The sequence below is a fragment of the Panthera uncia genome (assembly GCF_023721935.1).
Source record: "Panthera uncia isolate 11264 chromosome C1 unlocalized genomic scaffold, Puncia_PCG_1.0 HiC_scaffold_3, whole genome shotgun sequence".
NCBI classification, from domain to species: Eukaryota; Metazoa; Chordata; class Mammalia; order Carnivora; family Felidae; genus Panthera; species Panthera uncia.
The window spans coordinates 51,317,224-51,334,871 of record NW_026057584.1 but is presented as its reverse complement, the minus strand read 5'-3'; the positions used below and the strand labels follow the sequence as shown (position 1 = coordinate 51,334,871).

Below are 17,648 nucleotides of genomic sequence, written 5' to 3'. Positions count from 1 at the left end.
AATATGAAGTGGGGTTTTGGTTTTTTGTTGTTGTTGTTGTTGTTGTCTCCAAGAGAACTATATATAGACCCCCAATTGCACCTTTTTAACACCTTAGATAATTTGGAGGTAAGCACTTTAACACTGATTTGTAATCAGACTCTTACTTTTTTGAAGTACCCTGTGACGAGAGGACCCGATCTTGCTGCTGCTCCATATAGTACTCAGAAATCATCTGTTCTACCTCTGTATGAAGTAAGTGCTTATTTAGATTTTTGTGTTACAGAGTTTTTTCTCTGATTTAGAAGTATAACTTTGTCATATTGTATTCTAGAATACTTTTCAGGAGCTCCAGGTAATGAGGCGGAGCCTGAATTTATTTAGGACGCAAATGATGGATTTAGAGTTGGCAATGCTACGTCAGCAAACCATGGTTTATCATCATATGACCGAGGAGGAAAGGTAAAAAGTTCATTTTGTCTTAATGTAACTCAAAATACTTTTAATTCTGAAAAAGCATCATCAGCCTTTTTTTTTTAAGCTGGATTTTATGCCTACTGCTGTGTACCGTTTATTTTGTGAACCCCTGTGAGTGAAATTAGGCAGTGTCTTACTAACGAAACCGCTTTCCATGTATTGAGGAAGACGGTGGTTGTAATCTTTGTTCACTGTTTGGGAGAGAGGGAAGAGGAAGAAAGACCATTTGTCCTCCTGGTCCCACCTGTGGCAGTCACTGTTGTGCTAATTTTCAGAACCTGCAATCTCAGTACCTTCTAGCAGTTTGTGAGAGAGTTGTGAACGTGAATCTCCAAACTGCTCTTTTCAACCTTGTGCCTATCGTTGTACCGACAGGTATGAAGTTGATCAGCTTCAGAGTCTGAGGAATTCAGTCCGAATGGAGCTTCAGGACCTGGAGCTGCAGTTGGAGGAGCGCCTGCTGGGCCTGGAGGAGCAGTTCCGCGCTGTGCGCATGCCCTCTCCCTTCCGCGCCTCAGCCCTTGCGGTAGGTGCCGTGGGGGTTGCCAGCGGATTTCACTTAGGACTTACCACGGGCCGCACAGTTTAGGGCAAATGCCTTAATGTGAAACCACTTATTTTAATGGCAGTGAGGCAAACGGAATGTTTAAGGATCCTTTCCCACAAATCAGTTGAATGTACAAGTTGTGATTCTTCTCTTAAGTATTTAGTGTATTTAGAAATATATTGAAAATTGTTAATCATATTTTCTTAATAATAATAAGGAGCAATACAAAATTTTTTAGTTTTAGAAGAAAAATGATAGTGGATTAACACATGACTAATATAGATTTTAATCACTGCATGTAACTAACTGCCAAGAACATAAACATATATTTCACTTAGCTTTTTTTGCCTTTGAGTAAATAACTATTCCCTATAAATTTTTCCTTTATTTTGGGTTTTTTTCCCGTCTTTATGGTTTTTACAGAATCAAATGAGATCTTTTTAAAGGCAAAAAACATGTATACAGCCAAGAAAATAAAACACTCTTTATTTTGTATCACTGTTCAAATTTCTAATGTTTCTTTCCATGAAATTTAAACTTCAGCATTGGATTATTTTTGCTATGACCTTTGCAGTCATAAAATGCATTGTTTTGAAATGTTGAAATTGTGAGCTTTTCTCTTTGTTATTTGAACAACACAGTTGTTTTTGTTAACAGTGAATGATTCTGTACATACATATACATATGCACACATATGGAGTAGAATAAGAATGTGTGTGTATTACATGTGTATATGTAGAATAAGAGTAGCATAGAATAAGAGTATTATTTATCATTGATGAATATCTTTTTCCATAAAATGTTTCAATCCATTATTCTGAGAAATGTGTGTTGGTGACAGTGGAGAACCAGAACATCTTTTATGCACTTAGTCATAATAACACATTTTATAGGGTGCCATGTTGAGAGTGACCTTTGCAACATAAAGGAATGTTTCAGGGTAATAATTAGCCAATTCATTTTATTATGGAACACTTGCAATTTGAAAAAACAATTTATTCATACACACACACACATATATATATATTGTTCTTATTTTTCCAGGGAATGTGTGGCAGTAGAAGCGCTGATAACTTGTCATGCCCTTCTCCATTGAATGTAATGGAACCAGTAAGCCTCTCTCCTTTCAAATCACTGGGGAAGGGAATGATAAAACATTTCATAAACACACAGTTTTCCTAGTGTATATGAAATGTTTTTTGTTTTTACATACAGAAATAGGTATTATCTAAATTTATTGGAAGGGAGTTTGGCACTTGTGAAAGTCTATTGCCATATTAGGCCACTAGTAGAAAGCTAGTTAATTGCAATAGTGATTTATTTTTATGGTGTAAAGGAAGTAATGCAGTATAAAAAGTGTTTATGCTGCAGGGGAAATATGCTTTCACAGTCTGATTACGGGTCCTTTAGGTAGTTGGATCTGTAAGATGACTACTTTGTGAACAAAAGTCTGATTTTTATTATATTTAAAAAATTTGTTTAACGTTTATTCATTTTTGAGAGAGACAGACAGAGAGACACAGAGCGTGAGCAGGGGAGGGTCAGAGAGAGAGGGAGACACAGAATCCGAAGCAGGCTCCAGTCTCTGAACTGTCAGGACAAAGCTCGATGCAGGGCTCGAACTCACAGACCATGAGATCACAACCTTAGCCAAAGTCAGACGCTTAACCAAGTGAGCTGCTCAGGAGCCCCAAATTTTTATTATCTTTTAAAGAAATTGGTTAATTTGAGGGCAGAAGCATTATGAGTAGCTATTTTGTTTTTCTTTACTATTCCTTAACAAGTAATTTGGATACCATGTGGTAACAAGTAAAATTTCATCCACCTGTATAGTCCAGTTACATACTTCATGGTTTTATCTCACCATAAATTTATATTTTCCTATATTGTTGCAAATGCAACTGATTAGTTCCTAAATGATTGAATTAGAATCATGTCTTTACAAGCTAAGTGATTTCTGGCAGTCATCACAGTTAGAATTTTAATCTTCTTTTAACTACCAGTCTTAATTTCAAGAGAGAAGAATTGCAATTTTTCTGATTTCCAGGTCACTGAACTGATGCGGGAACAGTCCTATCTGAAGTCTGAATTAGGCATGGGACTTGGAGAAATGGCATTTGAAATTCCTCCTGGAGAAAGCTCAGAATCCGTTTTCTCCCAAGCAACATCAGAGTCCTCTTCTGTATGTTCTGGTCCCTCTCATGCTAATAGAAGAACTGGAGTACCTTGTAGTGACTCAGTGGGCAAACCCAAGACCCATCTGGTACCAAGCAAGAAGGTATTCCGAGCGTCAGTGGCCCTGACGCCCACTGCTCCTTCTAGAATGGGCTCTGTGCAGACACCTCCAGATGTGGAAAGTTCTGAGGAAGTTGGTGCAGCTGAAGAAGTGTCAGAGGCTGTAGGACCTAAATCCGTAGTGGAAGAAGGGAATGGAAAAATCTCATTAATGCCAGCTACTGAGGAAATGCATAAAAATGTGGAGCAAGATGAGTTGCAGCAAGTCATACGAGAGGTGAGTAAAATCTATGCCTAATTTATCTGGAGATATGAGTTGGATAATAATGTTACTTGAACATTATAAGATACTGCTTTGATTCACTGTATTCAGTAATTTTCTGAGCTTTTAAATGAACTTTCCCATTGATCTAGCTCGTGTCTATTAAGATAGGGTTTTAATGGCATTTCTACAAATTTTATACTCCAGTGTGAAATAATTGCAATTTTCTATATTCACTCTGATGAAGAAAGTGTTTGTAGGATTCAAAATAGCTAAACATGTGACAAAATTCTTAGACCTCTTATTTCTACATTTGTAAAATAGGGACTATGATTTAGATCTCTTCCAGGATTAAAAATCATCACTGGGTAATGTCAATTGACATGAGAAAATAGTGTTGTGATTTGTATAAAGAATTTGATTTGGCTTAGTGGGTGGAGATATGTGGAAGATACATGAGTTGTTCAAAGATAGAAATACAGAAGGAAAAGGTTTATCCTGGGTGATAGTGTGTAAACCTGAAGCATTTAACCATAGTTCTAGGTTACTATAAGAACTGTAAAAAGTTAGGAAGATTAGTAGTCAGAGGTCAAAAGTTAATTGAGAAGATTAGTAAAATAGCTGTTTCAGGCACTGGGAACTGGCAGTTAGGAGTAATATATATATCTTTTTTTTTTTTTTAACGTTTATTTATTTTTGAGACAGAGACAGAGCATGAACGGGGGAGGGGCAGAGAGAGAGGGAGACACAGAATGGGAAGCAGGCTCCAGGCTCTGAGCCATCAGCCCAGAGCCCGACGCGGGGCTCGAACTCACAGACCGCGAGATCGTGACCTGAGCTGAAGTTGGACACTTAAGCGACTGAGCCACCCAGGCGCCCCTATATCATTTAAAATATGAGACTACAGATCAAAAGTTTTGATGGTTTTATTTTTTTTCCTTTCCTTCCCACATTACACTGTGCTTGGGAACAAAATGCAGTAGCATGCACAGGATAAAAATAACACATGTTGAATATATTTTTTTTACCATTGATATATTAAAAACATGATCAGAAAGGATCTTTCCATTAGTTAAAAGGGGGAGATAGCCTATACATTTAAAAAAATCATTTTATAAGAGTCTTAATGAGTATATGCTCTGTAAGGGATTTCATATAAGATATGAAATTCTTGGGGCACCTGGGTAGCTCAGTCAGTTGAGCATCTGATTCTTGATTTTGACTTGGCTCGTGATCCTGGGGTCAATGAATCAAGCCCTGTTTCAGGCTCTGTGCTGAGTGTGGAGTCTGCTTGAGATACTCTCTCTCTGCCCCTCTGTTCCGCTCCTATGCTCTCGTCCTCTCACTCACTCTTTCAAATAAATGAATGAATGATGTGAAATTCTTAAGCTTAAAGACTAGTAGGAAGACAAACAAGACTAACTCAGGAAACAATCCAAAAATTACACAGAAAAACATGTAGTATAATGTATTTAAGAACTAAGAATTTAGAAATGGAAAAGGTCAAAATGGGCCAGAGAAATTAGGGTCAGTGGCTACTTGTTTTTAATTTGCATATTTACAATAAATTCAGCAATATGAGCCTAATGTATTTTTGGAATTAATTCGTGAGTAAGAAAGAACAAATTTCTAGTGGTTATAGGTCAAGAATGGTGGCAGCAGACCAGACTCTTCCCTCAAATGGGCCATTGATCCTCTGGGTCCAGAGATTAGTTCATGTGTATTGGGTGCCATCATTCATAGCTGCATAATAGTAGCTTGAGAAGTATGTTAAAAATAAATACAGTCTTTTTTGCTATGATATGATATATATACACACACACACACACACACACACACACACATACATACATATATATTCCTAAAAATTGTTGGGCTGTGCACATTGGTGCAGTAAAAAACCACAGAGCCTATTTGGAAAATAGAAGCATAACTAAAACTTTGTACGTGACAGATTTTAAAAAAGATAGAAATCTAGCAAAAATAGCACAATAGTATACATGTGAAATGGTTAATAAATATTTAAGTACTACAATAAATATGGTACTTGACCTTGAAAAATACCTGAAATTTGCTTATAGAACTGGGGTTTGGAAGGATTGCAGCTTGTGAGGTATTGCAAAGTAGCAGAGGAGAGTAAGATGAAATCCAACGGAAAGTTTTAATAGCAGATGTGGGTAGGTGTGGCTCCTAACACAGTGACCTGAGATAGCTCGTAGATGTTTCTATGTGTGCACTTTGTGTGTTCTGTTCCTGTGTTCAGCTGAGTGCAGTTCTCTGCATTCGTCCCGTGTTTCTTATGGATGAAACTACATATAAGCAGACATGAAATTTATATTATACTCAACTTTCCTAATATTTCAATAACTCATGTTGAGACAAATTTACATTTTAAAAATATGCATTCTAGCAGAAGAGACTACATGTTTGTAATTTCTTTTCATGACATGAATTATCAACTTCAAGTTTAAAAGGTCCTAGGGGTGCCTGGGTGGCTTAATCAGTTGTGTCTGACTCTTGATCTCAGCTCAGGTCTTGATCTCAGGGTTGTGAGTTCAAGACCCGCACTGGGGTCTGTGCTGGGCATGAGGCCTACTTAAAAACAAAACAAAACAAACAAACAAAAGCATATAAAAGGTTGTAATTCTTGATATTGATTTGTTCTGTAAACGTAATTCTTATAAGTTCATTGTATGTACCTGGTGAACATTTAGCAAGCTCTGTACATCCACCTTGCTCATTAGGTGCAAATGATTATAATCCATTCTTATTTATATGTTTAATATCAAAGATCAATTGTCGAGTAAAATTAAGTAATTATTTTTCTCCACACTATATTAATTAACTGAGGAAGTAAGTTTTAAGGTACTTTTTCTTTCTCTAGAAATGTGGTATTTTTGTTCCTTTTAGCTTGCTTTAGCTAATAGGTTTTCCTTGAAAACTCAACTTAATATTGTTCATTTGGCATAAATATTCCCTTAATGCACACTTGAGTCCTCATTTTTAAAGTTGTTTGTTAACAGGTGACCTGATATGTGCTGTGAGTAATTTCCTAGGAGTAAGGTATTCCTAGACCAGAACATTGATTCTTTGGCTGATACAACACAGCATGTAGAAAAGATGGTTGTTTCTTGGTCCTACAGTAGTACTTAATCATTTATAAGAACTTCCCATAAAATAAGAACGATCTTTTGATTTTGAAGACATTTAAATTGGCATGCAAGGCAAATGTTTGAGGAATTTTTCAGAATTTGTTACTATTCAAAATTTGGCAGTCTGTAGGACGTTGGCCTTAACATTTATCCTTTTGCTATTTACAAATAAGGATTTATCAAGCAAACTATATAGATCAAACACGGTGTTAAGAGGAACATTGATGTACTTAAGAAAATAAGCTGTTTTGAAGCGCTTTAAAAACATATGTTATTAAATAAGTTAATCCAATCCCATTTATAATTTTAAAAAAGTAATTTGCGTTGATACGATCTTAACTCAGTTACAGTGGTGTTCTGTTCAACTTTATTTACAAAATATGTAAAATTCAGATTAGTCCTGGTTCTATTCATTTCAAATCCATAATCTTTTTGCCTAAATACACATGGTACTGAATTCCAGTTTTTGTCAGAGCTATCATATCAGCCACGAAGAAAATTAAATTAGACTCTGCTTTTCCAGTAAATTCTGTGCCCCTGACATCATTAACAAAGCCGCTCTTCAGGACAGCAAGATTTGAGCTTGTGTTGAACAGTTTTGCAGGTGAGGATTAGGCATGTTTGGGAGACACTTAACAGGGAAGTTTTCTTCCTGCACTCATGGGTGCATGAAAACAATGATGTCTGTCAGGCTTTTATTTGCATCATTTCACCATCTGTGATGTTTTTAAAAAGTGTGCTTTCATTATAATGTATTAATACAGCAGAATTCTTTTGAAAGAGAATTCTGAAAGTCCTTTCAGACAAATATTTAATATTCTCATTCAGTAACAAAGCTTTTGTCAGGTTAAAGGTAACCCATTTTTCACAGATTGTATATGTTTTTGGAGGGAAAACTACACTCTCTTAGAATTTGCCCAGGTGGTCTGTGATGTATGTAATCAGTGGCCTGATACTTAAAAAAAATAAAAAGATTACTTAATAGAATAAATGAGCATGTCCCATAGAAGCAGATCAACAGAAGTTAAGTATCAAAGAATAAACATAGATTGCTTTTCTCTTTAGAGAGTTCTTTTTGAATGAAGTTCCTAGGTTTGGTTCATGCCTATATGTTTCTTACAGTCTATCTAACACACTTGAAATGTGTATTTTGGTAAATACATAGCTTGTCTGTATTCTTAGTGTAACTTCTTGTAGTGATCACGTGGTCTGATGGCTGCCCCGAAGTAGTCACTTAGTAGATGCCTGTTGAGTAGATGTAGTTAGTACCCCACACTTCAGACTGGCATTCATTCTGCTTATATTGCCAGTGAGCATTCTTTTCTTAATCTCACTCACATCTGTCCTCCCCCTGTGCCACTTCTTCTGGAAATTGTGCTCCTAAAGGCAATTTTCCCATCCCAGTGGAGTTTTCTTACTCCTAATCCGTAGGATGCGAGACTTTGGAGCTAATTTATTTGTCCATATGCTTCTTCCTTCAGCATATTATTAAGTGCATTTTGTTGTTTTCGGTGCTGGTTTCTCTCTAATCCTTTGTTTTTCTACTTTCTGTTCCCTTTAGTGTCAGATGTTTCTCTCTCTCTCTCTCTCTCTCTCTCTCTCTCGCCTCTGCTCTCTCACTTCTCTCTCTCTCTCTCTCTCTCTCTCTCCCTCTCTCTCTCTCTCATTGGTGCTTTCATTTATGGAGCACTTACTTTATTCTGGGATACATTAGTGAGACCCAGTTCTCTCCCTGAATTACAACACTCATAGCACAGACACTCCCCATTTGGCCTCACCCTTCCTGTTCCAGTCTCCTTCTCCCTGGTAGGAACCATCTGTTAGCTGCACTCCTTTCTTGCTCCCCTCTCATCCAAGCTGCTCTTGCTACAGTTCTCTGTCCTATCATCTGAGATTGCCCTTACTTTTCATGGCCTAGTATTTTAAAGTCTGTTATTCTCTAAACGCTTTTTATTTTTTCCTCTTAATATTTTATGAAACAATATCTATTTTGTGCCCATTCAGATTATAACACACTTTTGTTATGCTTTATTCTAGTAATGTCCGCACTGGACATTACTCAAAAAATGTTGGCACACATTTTGGTTTGAAAAGAATACTTTTTGGCTTTTGTCTTGGGTTTTTTTTGGATGATAAAGAACAATGGGGGCATCTGGGTGGCTCAGTTGGTTGAGTGTCCGACCCTTGATTTTTGCTTAGATCATGATCAGGTTCATGAGATTGAGCCCTGCATCAGGCGACATGCTGAACATGGAGCCTGTTTAAGATTGTCTGTCCTCTCTCTGCCCCTCTCCCCTGCTCATGCTCTCACTCGCTCTCTCAAAAAAACAAAACAAAACAAAACAAAAACAAAACAAGGAAAGTTAATAAAATTACCATATTGTATGGAATAACAGGACTGGGAAGACTGTGCTACTTATTGTCTTTTGTAAATACACATTTGCAAAGGTTCTGATTCAACACATTGTGTTTGTGCATATAGTACATTGCAGCAAAGAGATTCTGGTTTTCATAATATTTGTATCCAACACGTACTCATTTAAAAATAAATCTCAAGTACTGTGAAAGTCAGAAACTTTCATGATGTTTTAAAGTTTAAAAATATTGGTAGGAGGTAAAAGAATCTTGTATTTATTTAAATATATTCCAATACAGATGGTTGGTAACTAAGGAGCATTTTTTTTATGAATACTTCTGTATAAGTCTATGTATTATGTACCAGTTTTGCATGACAGATTAATACAGAGCCATTCTTGGAAAGACTTCAATTGAGATGTGTTCACGATGTACTTAGGAACATTTTAGGAAATAGATCAGGCTGACAGGAAACCGTGGATATGTAGAATTTTTAAAAGCTGGTTTGAAAGTGTCTCAAGTTCTAATTTGGGAACACATTATCAGTTTATTTCAGGAAATCCACATTTAAAGCCTTCACAAAGAGCTATTTGGAGGTGATGCTGTATCATTAGAAAGAAAATGGCATGGATAGGCATGTGTAGTGTTTGAGCATCTGGACAAGAAAATCTTGATGGAATTATCATTGTCCCTAGGTCTATGTGCCTTTTCCAACAATAAAATAAGATTTAATATCCTTATCTGAAACAAAGTTTTTAGACAGGTGACAAAACTTACCATACAAGTAAAGAAAACTTTATTTCTTTAAAAAAAAAATTTTTTTTAATGTTTATTTTTGAGAGAGACAGAGACAGAATGCGAGTGGGTTAGGGGCAGAGAGAGAGGAAGACACAGAATCTGAAGCAGGCTCCAGGCTCTGAGCTGTCAGCACAGAGCCTGATGCGGGGCTCGAACCCACAAGCTGCAAGATCATGACCTGAGCTGAAGTCGGATGCTCAACCGACTGAGCCACCCAGGCGCCCCAAGAAAACTTTTATTTCTTTAGTTTATGGTTGTTTAGAGGATGTTTTTCATGTTTTAAAATAAATTGTACTAAATTTTCATTTTTTCTTTCCACTTCAGATGTGGATGTTAGATCCTAATATTTAACTTCTTTAGATACTTTGTCTTCAGTTGGTATAAACAGGCAATATACCTGTATATTATTTTGCCACTAATGAATTTTCTTAACAATGAGAACATTTGAGTATACTGTTGATTACCATACAAAAATAGACATTAATAAAAAACATAAAAGTGAATCTAACGTTTAAACGGTTCTTGTGGGTTACTTTGTGTCATGAAGCAAATAAAGTTTTTTAATCTATGGAGTAACACTTTTAATGTTTTTAACTTAAGAATTGTGATGTTTCATAGTGGAGTTATCTGAGTTATGCTAGACTGCACAGTGACCTCACAGTCTGACCTGGGCTTGAGGAGAGATGGACATGATTCCTCACTATCTCTGTATTTCCTGAGGGTTTCACATGAAGGCTATAGTTTTCTCTGTGGCTTAGCTGGCTGTATGAATTAAGTGCTGTTTATGATTTTCTGAAAACAAAAAAAGTAGATTATGGTCATATTGTTGAGTTCTCATTTTTCTCTTTTTCTATTCTAGATTAAAGAGTCCATTGTTGGGGAAATCAGACGGGAAATTGTAAGTGGACTTTTGGCAGCAGTGTCTTCAAGTAAAGCATCTAATTCTAAGCAAGATAGTCATTAAATGGAATTTATAGGTAACATTTTCTGAAATTTTTTGCTTAGCCAATTATAAATTATTACTTATTTTTAATGCTTTGTTTTCTTAGTACCCAGGACTGTTTCTGTGGCTAAATTTTAACTTTTAATGTATATAATATGGTATCCTACAGTGTGAAAAACTACAACCCCTTGCACTGGAAATGCAAGCGAGTGAAATCTGATAATAATAACTTCTAGGGGATTATTAATAGTGTGTTATCTTACTGAAACTTCATTATAGTACTTAAATTAGTACTGGAATTGAGGAAATCAGAACTTTCAGGGGCTCCTGGGTGGCTCAGTCAGTTAAGTGTCTGACTTCAGCTCAGGTTATAATCTCCCGGTTCATAAGTTCAGGCCCCGCATCAGGCTGTGTGCTGACAGCTCAGAGCCAGGAGCCTGCTTCCAATTCTGTGTCTCCCTCTATCTCTGCCCCTCCCCAGCTTGCATTCTGTCTCTTGCTCTCAAAAATGAATAAACATTAAAAAAATTTTTTGAAAAAAAAATCAGAACTTTCAAACCTGGGTATTATTTTGATAGCATTGATTATAATGCTATTTCAGTGTACAGCTTATGGACCAGCATTTTGAGAATTAATCACAAATTCTTAGTATCATTCTTAATTTTTTTGTCTAAAAGTGTGTGTGTATGTGTGTATACTGTTTATATACATATACTGTATATAGAACATTCTCATCCTGTTTTTGAAGAACCTTTTAATAACGATACTTGAAACATGATTAACGTTCACTTCTCTTTCTTTTGCAAGGTTGGCATGGATCGTGCTAGCTGTGTGATGTTGGAGTGATCAGTGACTGACACTGGTGGAGGTGTTACTTGTGCTTCAGAAGATACTTGCTGCTGAGCTGGGCTACTGTATACAGTGTATAGTGTTTATTTCTTCTATGCATATCTTTTTTAAAAACGTACATAGAAACTTAGGCACTTTGCTGACTTTATTTCTTTTCTAAACTACCAAAATTATAGCCATTTGGAAAGCCTAATATTTATTTGTATGTCACTATTTTCCAGTTGATTCCCTATGTAGAATTAATTTTAAAACTTGAAAACTTCCAGATTTAACCAACTTATAAATGACCTATTTCTTCAGACTAGCTTCTTAAAACACTGACCTCTATGAGGTATTTACTGTGCAATAACTGATTCATTTTTTGAGAGCTTGAAGCAACCAATGATTTTCCCTCCACTGCTGTTAATTAGTGTCACTTCCAAGAAGAAAAAACTGTTCTGTTGTAAAAATTGCTCTTAATTCTTGAGGAGGTTACTAATAGCAGTAGGATAGAATTGTATGAGGTTACCTACAACTACTTAATGTTCTTACACTGTAAGCCTTGTTACTTTACCAAGACAAATGTAATTTTATTATAGCTTATGTACTATTTTTCTTTTGGAAACATGCCTTATGTTAAACACTATACTTTTTGCATTGTCCAGACTTCCTATAAGGAGATGTTTCTTCTTCTGTCCTTTAGACTAATTAAGTAGAGTATTGCCAAAATAATGGAGCCTTTGACTTGAATGGATAGAAATGAATAAGCTGGTTTTGTTTTGTTTTTTTCAAAATGAAAGTAATTTAGATTTGTTCTCCTCAAAATAGATGGTTTTAATTCAGTTTTAACCAGTGAGAACTATTTGTTTTTAGGGACAAAAAAAGGAAAGTGGTTTCCTGGTTGGTTTTGTATGTATTAAATAAATGTGTAAAGTAACAACAAAATTTATTGGAATTATTCCTTTAGCATTTATAATTTTCAATTCTTATTCTATTTCTTTGTGTGAAATTTTAATCAAAAGTGGTTGAGATGTTAACAATATTCTTTGAAAGAATATCTAGAAGGTTTATAAATGTTTGAATTATCACACAAAGGCTGATTTCTAAAAATAAAACAATAAAGTATTTATTTTGCCTAATGTCTTTTAATAGTTTCTTTTCTTTTAGTATAATTTGAAGAATTTGGATTAGATTTGATGAGTAACAAATAAGGTCCAAAAGAACTGGAGCATATAGGTAATAGGTTGATGTTCTCATTTCCTAAAGAGGCTTCTATGAAGCTTTGAAAAATACAGCTAAGACTAGACCACCCTGGAGAAAGAGCTTGTACTGATGCCTCTTGGTCTCATCTAGTGTTGTGGTCCTAATGATTACCATCTGAGGCCAAATAAAACTTTCCTTAAAAATTACTGTTAAACTCCAAAGAATAGACATTAGAGTATTATTTTGTTCTTTGGTCAAATTAATTCAATTTAGTTGATTTTGATAATGATACATATAAACCACACACCCCATATTGATAGTAATACAGGCATAAATGCTTTTAACTATTCAGCTTTGTAGCCACTTACAGTTCCTCTCTGACAATGCAAGATACCCAGAATCTGATAAAATTAGAGCTATAACAGTTGCAGTAATAGACTGAGCCAATGGGCGAATCATTTTATATAGCATATAAATGAAATAAAATAAACTTCACTGTTAGAGTTTCATCTTTCTTCTCTCCATTTTAAAACTTTGTGTTTAAAAGCCACCAGGCTAGCTGCTGCTATGTAGAAATGAATGAGAGAGGGTCTACAAACTATATGGAAGAACAGGGCATCTTTTTTATATAGGTAAGTTTACAAGTACCAAATGAAAAATATGAAGAATCATGAAAGGAATTTGACAGAGTGTAGCCTGGGAGGTCCAAGAAGTCTTTACCGAGAAGATAATGGTTTGTGTAAAGTCTTCTAAAAAAAAATTTTTTTTTTTTAATCTTTATTTTTGAGAGAGAGAGAGAGAGAGAGGGACAGATTGTGAGCAGGGGAGGAACAGAGAGAGGGAGATACAGAATCTGAAGCAGGCTCCAGCCTCTGAGCTGTCAGCACAGAGCCCAATGTGGGGTTTGAATTCATGGACCGTGAGATCATGACCTGAGCCGAAGTTGGATGCTCAACCGACTGAGTCACCCAGGTGCCCCTGGTTTGTGTAAAGTCTTAAGAATGGGAGGTGGAAAGGAAGGGGTTAAAATAATCAGTATTAGTAAAGGTTATTCAGAATGTATAAACTGAGTTTTAATTACTCTGCACGATGAAGAAATGTTTTTAAGAATCCAAGTTGTCTATAGCTTTCACATACTTTGTTAAAAACCTGAACAAAGAAAGCATAGACGAAAAAGAATCTTGAAAATGGTGATTTGGAAGTTGGGACTCACCGTGAATGATATACCATGGACAAAATTGGGCAGCTTCTCAGACTTGAAGGACATATTGTTCCTCTAAGAACATTCAGTTGAATTTCAGTAACATGTAAAATATGCATTACATCAGCTAAGACTATTTGCTCAGCTGGCCATCTTCAACTTAAAAAAAAACAACTACATATTTTCAGAGCAGTTTTAGGTTTACAACACACTTCAACTTATTTAGAGGACAATGAAAATGTAGTAAAGTGCATGTAAAATAATGTAAAGAAAAAGTACGTTTGAGGGATTCCTGAAGAGGTGATCCTCACCTGTCCAGATGGGTGTGTGGTGCTTGTGGAAGAATAGTACAAATAATACAAAATACAAAAATAATAAAAAACCAATGCATAGGTTCTTTTTTCTTCTGGAAAAGAACTGGTAGCTTCTAGGTAGTGAGAAGAGGAAACATTCTATCTTCTAATTAAAGCTGAGGATCTAAGTTATAGTAAGTTATGTATGACTGGTTTTCAGAATCTTTTATATTAGCACTTAACTCTAGCTGCATTCTAAATGTAGAAAGTTAGGATGTTATATCTCAACAGCTCCTCTCCTATATGGTTTTTTATTACCGTTTATTACTGTTAAATTGAGCTCTTTACCTCATTCATTTTATTCTCATTTTCACCACTGATGCTCTTTTACACGTTGAATAAATAATAGCTTGCATACAGAATGTCAGTGTGCTCAGCAATACATTAGAAGTGTACTCAAACATTCGTACCAAACAGTGTCCTATCCTCACAAGGGTCTTTTTAGATTCCCCAAAGGAGACTAAATCTTGTGAACAATGATTAACTAGCTTACTTGCTCACTGTGTTCACTCAAAAGTTTGCTGGATAGCCACCCTTTACAAGGCTCTGAGCTTATGAAGATGGATCTGTAAGGAATAAGATCACATTCCAGGGACAGGCAATAGAGTACATTGTTCAGACCTTTGAAGAAATTGATACTTTTAGGAATTAGATTGTCTCTTTTTTGTCCATTTTTAAAAAATCTAATGAGTTCTTTGGATAAAAAATATATTAAATACATTGTAGGTAATGCAAGTTGTAATGATATGAAAGCTAATACATTTTTAACTTTTAAAAAAATTTTTAATGTTTATTCTTTTTTTAAAATTTGTCTTGCCTTTAATCTTACAACAAATGTTTAAAGTTTTTAGTTAGCAGTTTGTATCTGTATTTCTAGAGAGTTGATTTCTGCTTTTTTTTAAAAAAATATGAAATTTATTGTCAAATTGGTTTCCATACAACACCCAGTGCTCATCCCAACAGGTGCCCTCCCCAATGCCCATCACCCACTTTCCCCTCCCTCCCACCGCCCATCAACCCTCAGTTTATTCTCAGTTTCCAAGAGTCTCCTATGGTTTGGCTCCCTCCCTCTCTTTTTTTTTCCTTCCCCTCCCCCATGTTCTTCTGTTAAGTTTCTCAGGATCCACATAAGGGTGAAAATATATGGCATCTGTCTTTCTCTGTATGACTTATTTCACTTAGCATAACACTCTCAAGTTCCATCCATGTTGCTACAAAAAGCCATATTTCATTCTTTCTCATTGCCAAGTAGTATTCCATTGTGTATATAAACCACAATTTCTTTATCCATTCGTCAGTTGATGGACATTTAGGCTCTTTCCATAACTTGACTATTGTTGAAAGTGCTGCTATAAACATTGGGGTACAAGTGCCCTTATGCATCAGCACCCCTGTATCCCTTGGGTAAATTCCTAGCAGTGCTATTGCTGGGTCATAGGGTAGATCTATTTTTAATTTTTTGAAGAACCTCCACAGTATTTTCCAGAGTGGCTGCACCAGTTTGCATTCCCACCAACAGTGCAAGAGGGTTCCCGTTTCTCCACATCCTCTCCAGCATCTATAGTCTCCTGATTTGTTCATTTTAGCCACTCTGACTGGCGTGAGGTGGTATCTCAGTGTGGTTTTGATTTGTATTTCCCTGATGAGGAGTGACGTTGAGCATCTTTTCATGTGTCTGTTGGCCTTCTGGATGTCTTCTTAAGTGTCTATTCATGTTTTCTGCCCACTTCTTCACTGGATTATTTGTTTTTCGGGTATGGAGTTTGGTGAGTTCTTTATAGTATAATTTTGGATACTAACGCTTTGTCTGATAATGTTTGTTTATTCTTGACACAGAGAGAGAGTGTGCGAGCAGGGGAGGCTCAGAGAGGGAGACACAGAATCCGAAGCAGGCTCCAGACTCCGAGCTGTCAGCACAGAGCCCAATGTGGGGCTCGAACTCACTAACTGAGATCATGACCTGAGCCGAATGAAGTTGAATGCCCGACTGAGCCACCCAGGAGCCCCTGAAAGCTAATACCTTTTGAAAAGTAGACTTCAGAATGATTTAGAAGTGGGACTGAGAAAAGAATGTTGCTTTATTTTAGAAATAAAAATATTTGAAGTAGTGATAAAATATTTTACTTTTTTAATGTTTATTTTTTGAGAGAGAGAGAGAGAGAGAGAGAGAGAGAGTGCAGGGGAGGGGTAGAAAGAGAGGGAGACAAGAGAATCAGAAGCAGGTTCCAGGCTCTGAGCTGTCAGCACAGAGCCCAACGTGGAGCTTGAACTTGGGAACAGTGAGATCGTGACCTGAGCTAAAGTGGGATGCTTAACCGACTGAGCCACCCAGGTGCCCCGAGTAGTGATAAAATATTCTAAGGAAAACAACTGATTTATCCGTATGCTAAGGAGAAAATAATTAAAGGAAACTTGAGAAGTTACTTTAAATATACTGCTTACATGAGGACCATACAACTATAGAGAAAGCATGCACTTGTAAATATTTGTATGTTCTTGTGGTTTTAGAAAACCTACATTCTGTTGTTTTGATGCCCATGTTGATTTAGATTTACAAAAATGTCCTTTGAATCAACCTTGATGTCATACATTTTTTATGAAATCAACAAAAATACTATCGAATGACGAGTGCATTTAATTTGGACACTCAAACGGTATGTATAACATCAACAAGAAAGAATGTTTTAAAGCAGAGATTAATGTTTTATGCTAAGTTATTTTCTGTTCTTAATTCTAATGTGCATAAATCTTACAGTTTTCCTAAGAAAGCAATTTGCCATTGTAACACACTTTATAAAGTAAACCTCTTTATAATTTTCTTAGATTCCTTAGTGTTAAATGTTGTATCTTTAGCTTCATAAAATACAGGAAGTGTAAATGCTATTTTTTTGTTCACAAATGCACATATTGATAAAAACACCTATTTATTTACTCCAGTGTAATTAAGCTTAAAGCTAGTCATAAGGAGTGCTTTTGTTAAATAAAAGTGGTTAAACATTGTATTTCTAAAAGTGTTTTCTCAGAAAACAAGGTACCTGATTATTAGAAAGGGTAATAAAATGTTTTAGGCAAGAGAGCTAGTACATATGAGATGCAAGAACATCACTGATTTGATGTACACATTTCCAGTAGTTAAGGCTCAAGCTGCCTTCAAATTTCTGCTACATAGACCTGGGAAGGTGATAACAGTGCCTCTTTTATAGAATTGTTAGATGAATGTAAATGCACTTAGTACCATGCGTGGCACAGCTCAGTAAGGTTTGTGGTGATGGTGGTCATGACGGGTAGAAATAGTGTGTTAGGTATATGAAGTTT

The 17,648-nt window shown here is 35.9% G+C and overlaps 1 protein-coding gene across 3 annotated transcripts in view; it reads left to right on the top strand.

The window, feature by feature from the left end:
• ITPRID2 (ITPR interacting domain containing 2) overlaps window positions 1-12,715 on the top strand; it is a 39,965-nt gene extending 27,250 nt beyond the window's left edge. Inside the window, exons 12-18 of one of the 3 annotated variants that reach the window (XM_049615407.1) lie at window positions 157-234; window positions 314-441; window positions 832-982; window positions 2,048-2,101; window positions 3,051-3,515; window positions 10,665-10,782; window positions 11,556-12,715. In XM_049615407.1, coding sequence (XP_049471364.1) covers window positions 157-234; window positions 314-441; window positions 832-982; window positions 2,048-2,101; window positions 3,051-3,515; window positions 10,665-10,769 — 981 coding nt within the window. In that variant the 3' untranslated portion in view covers window positions 10,770-10,782; window positions 11,556-12,715. Of the gene's footprint in view, window positions 1-156; window positions 235-313; window positions 442-831; window positions 983-2,047; window positions 2,114-3,050; window positions 3,516-10,664; window positions 10,783-11,555 lie in introns of all 3 variants that reach the window. The other 2 variants (XM_049615406.1, XM_049615410.1) reach the window with 2 other exon arrangements.
• Window positions 12,716-17,648: the final 4,933 nt, after the last annotated feature.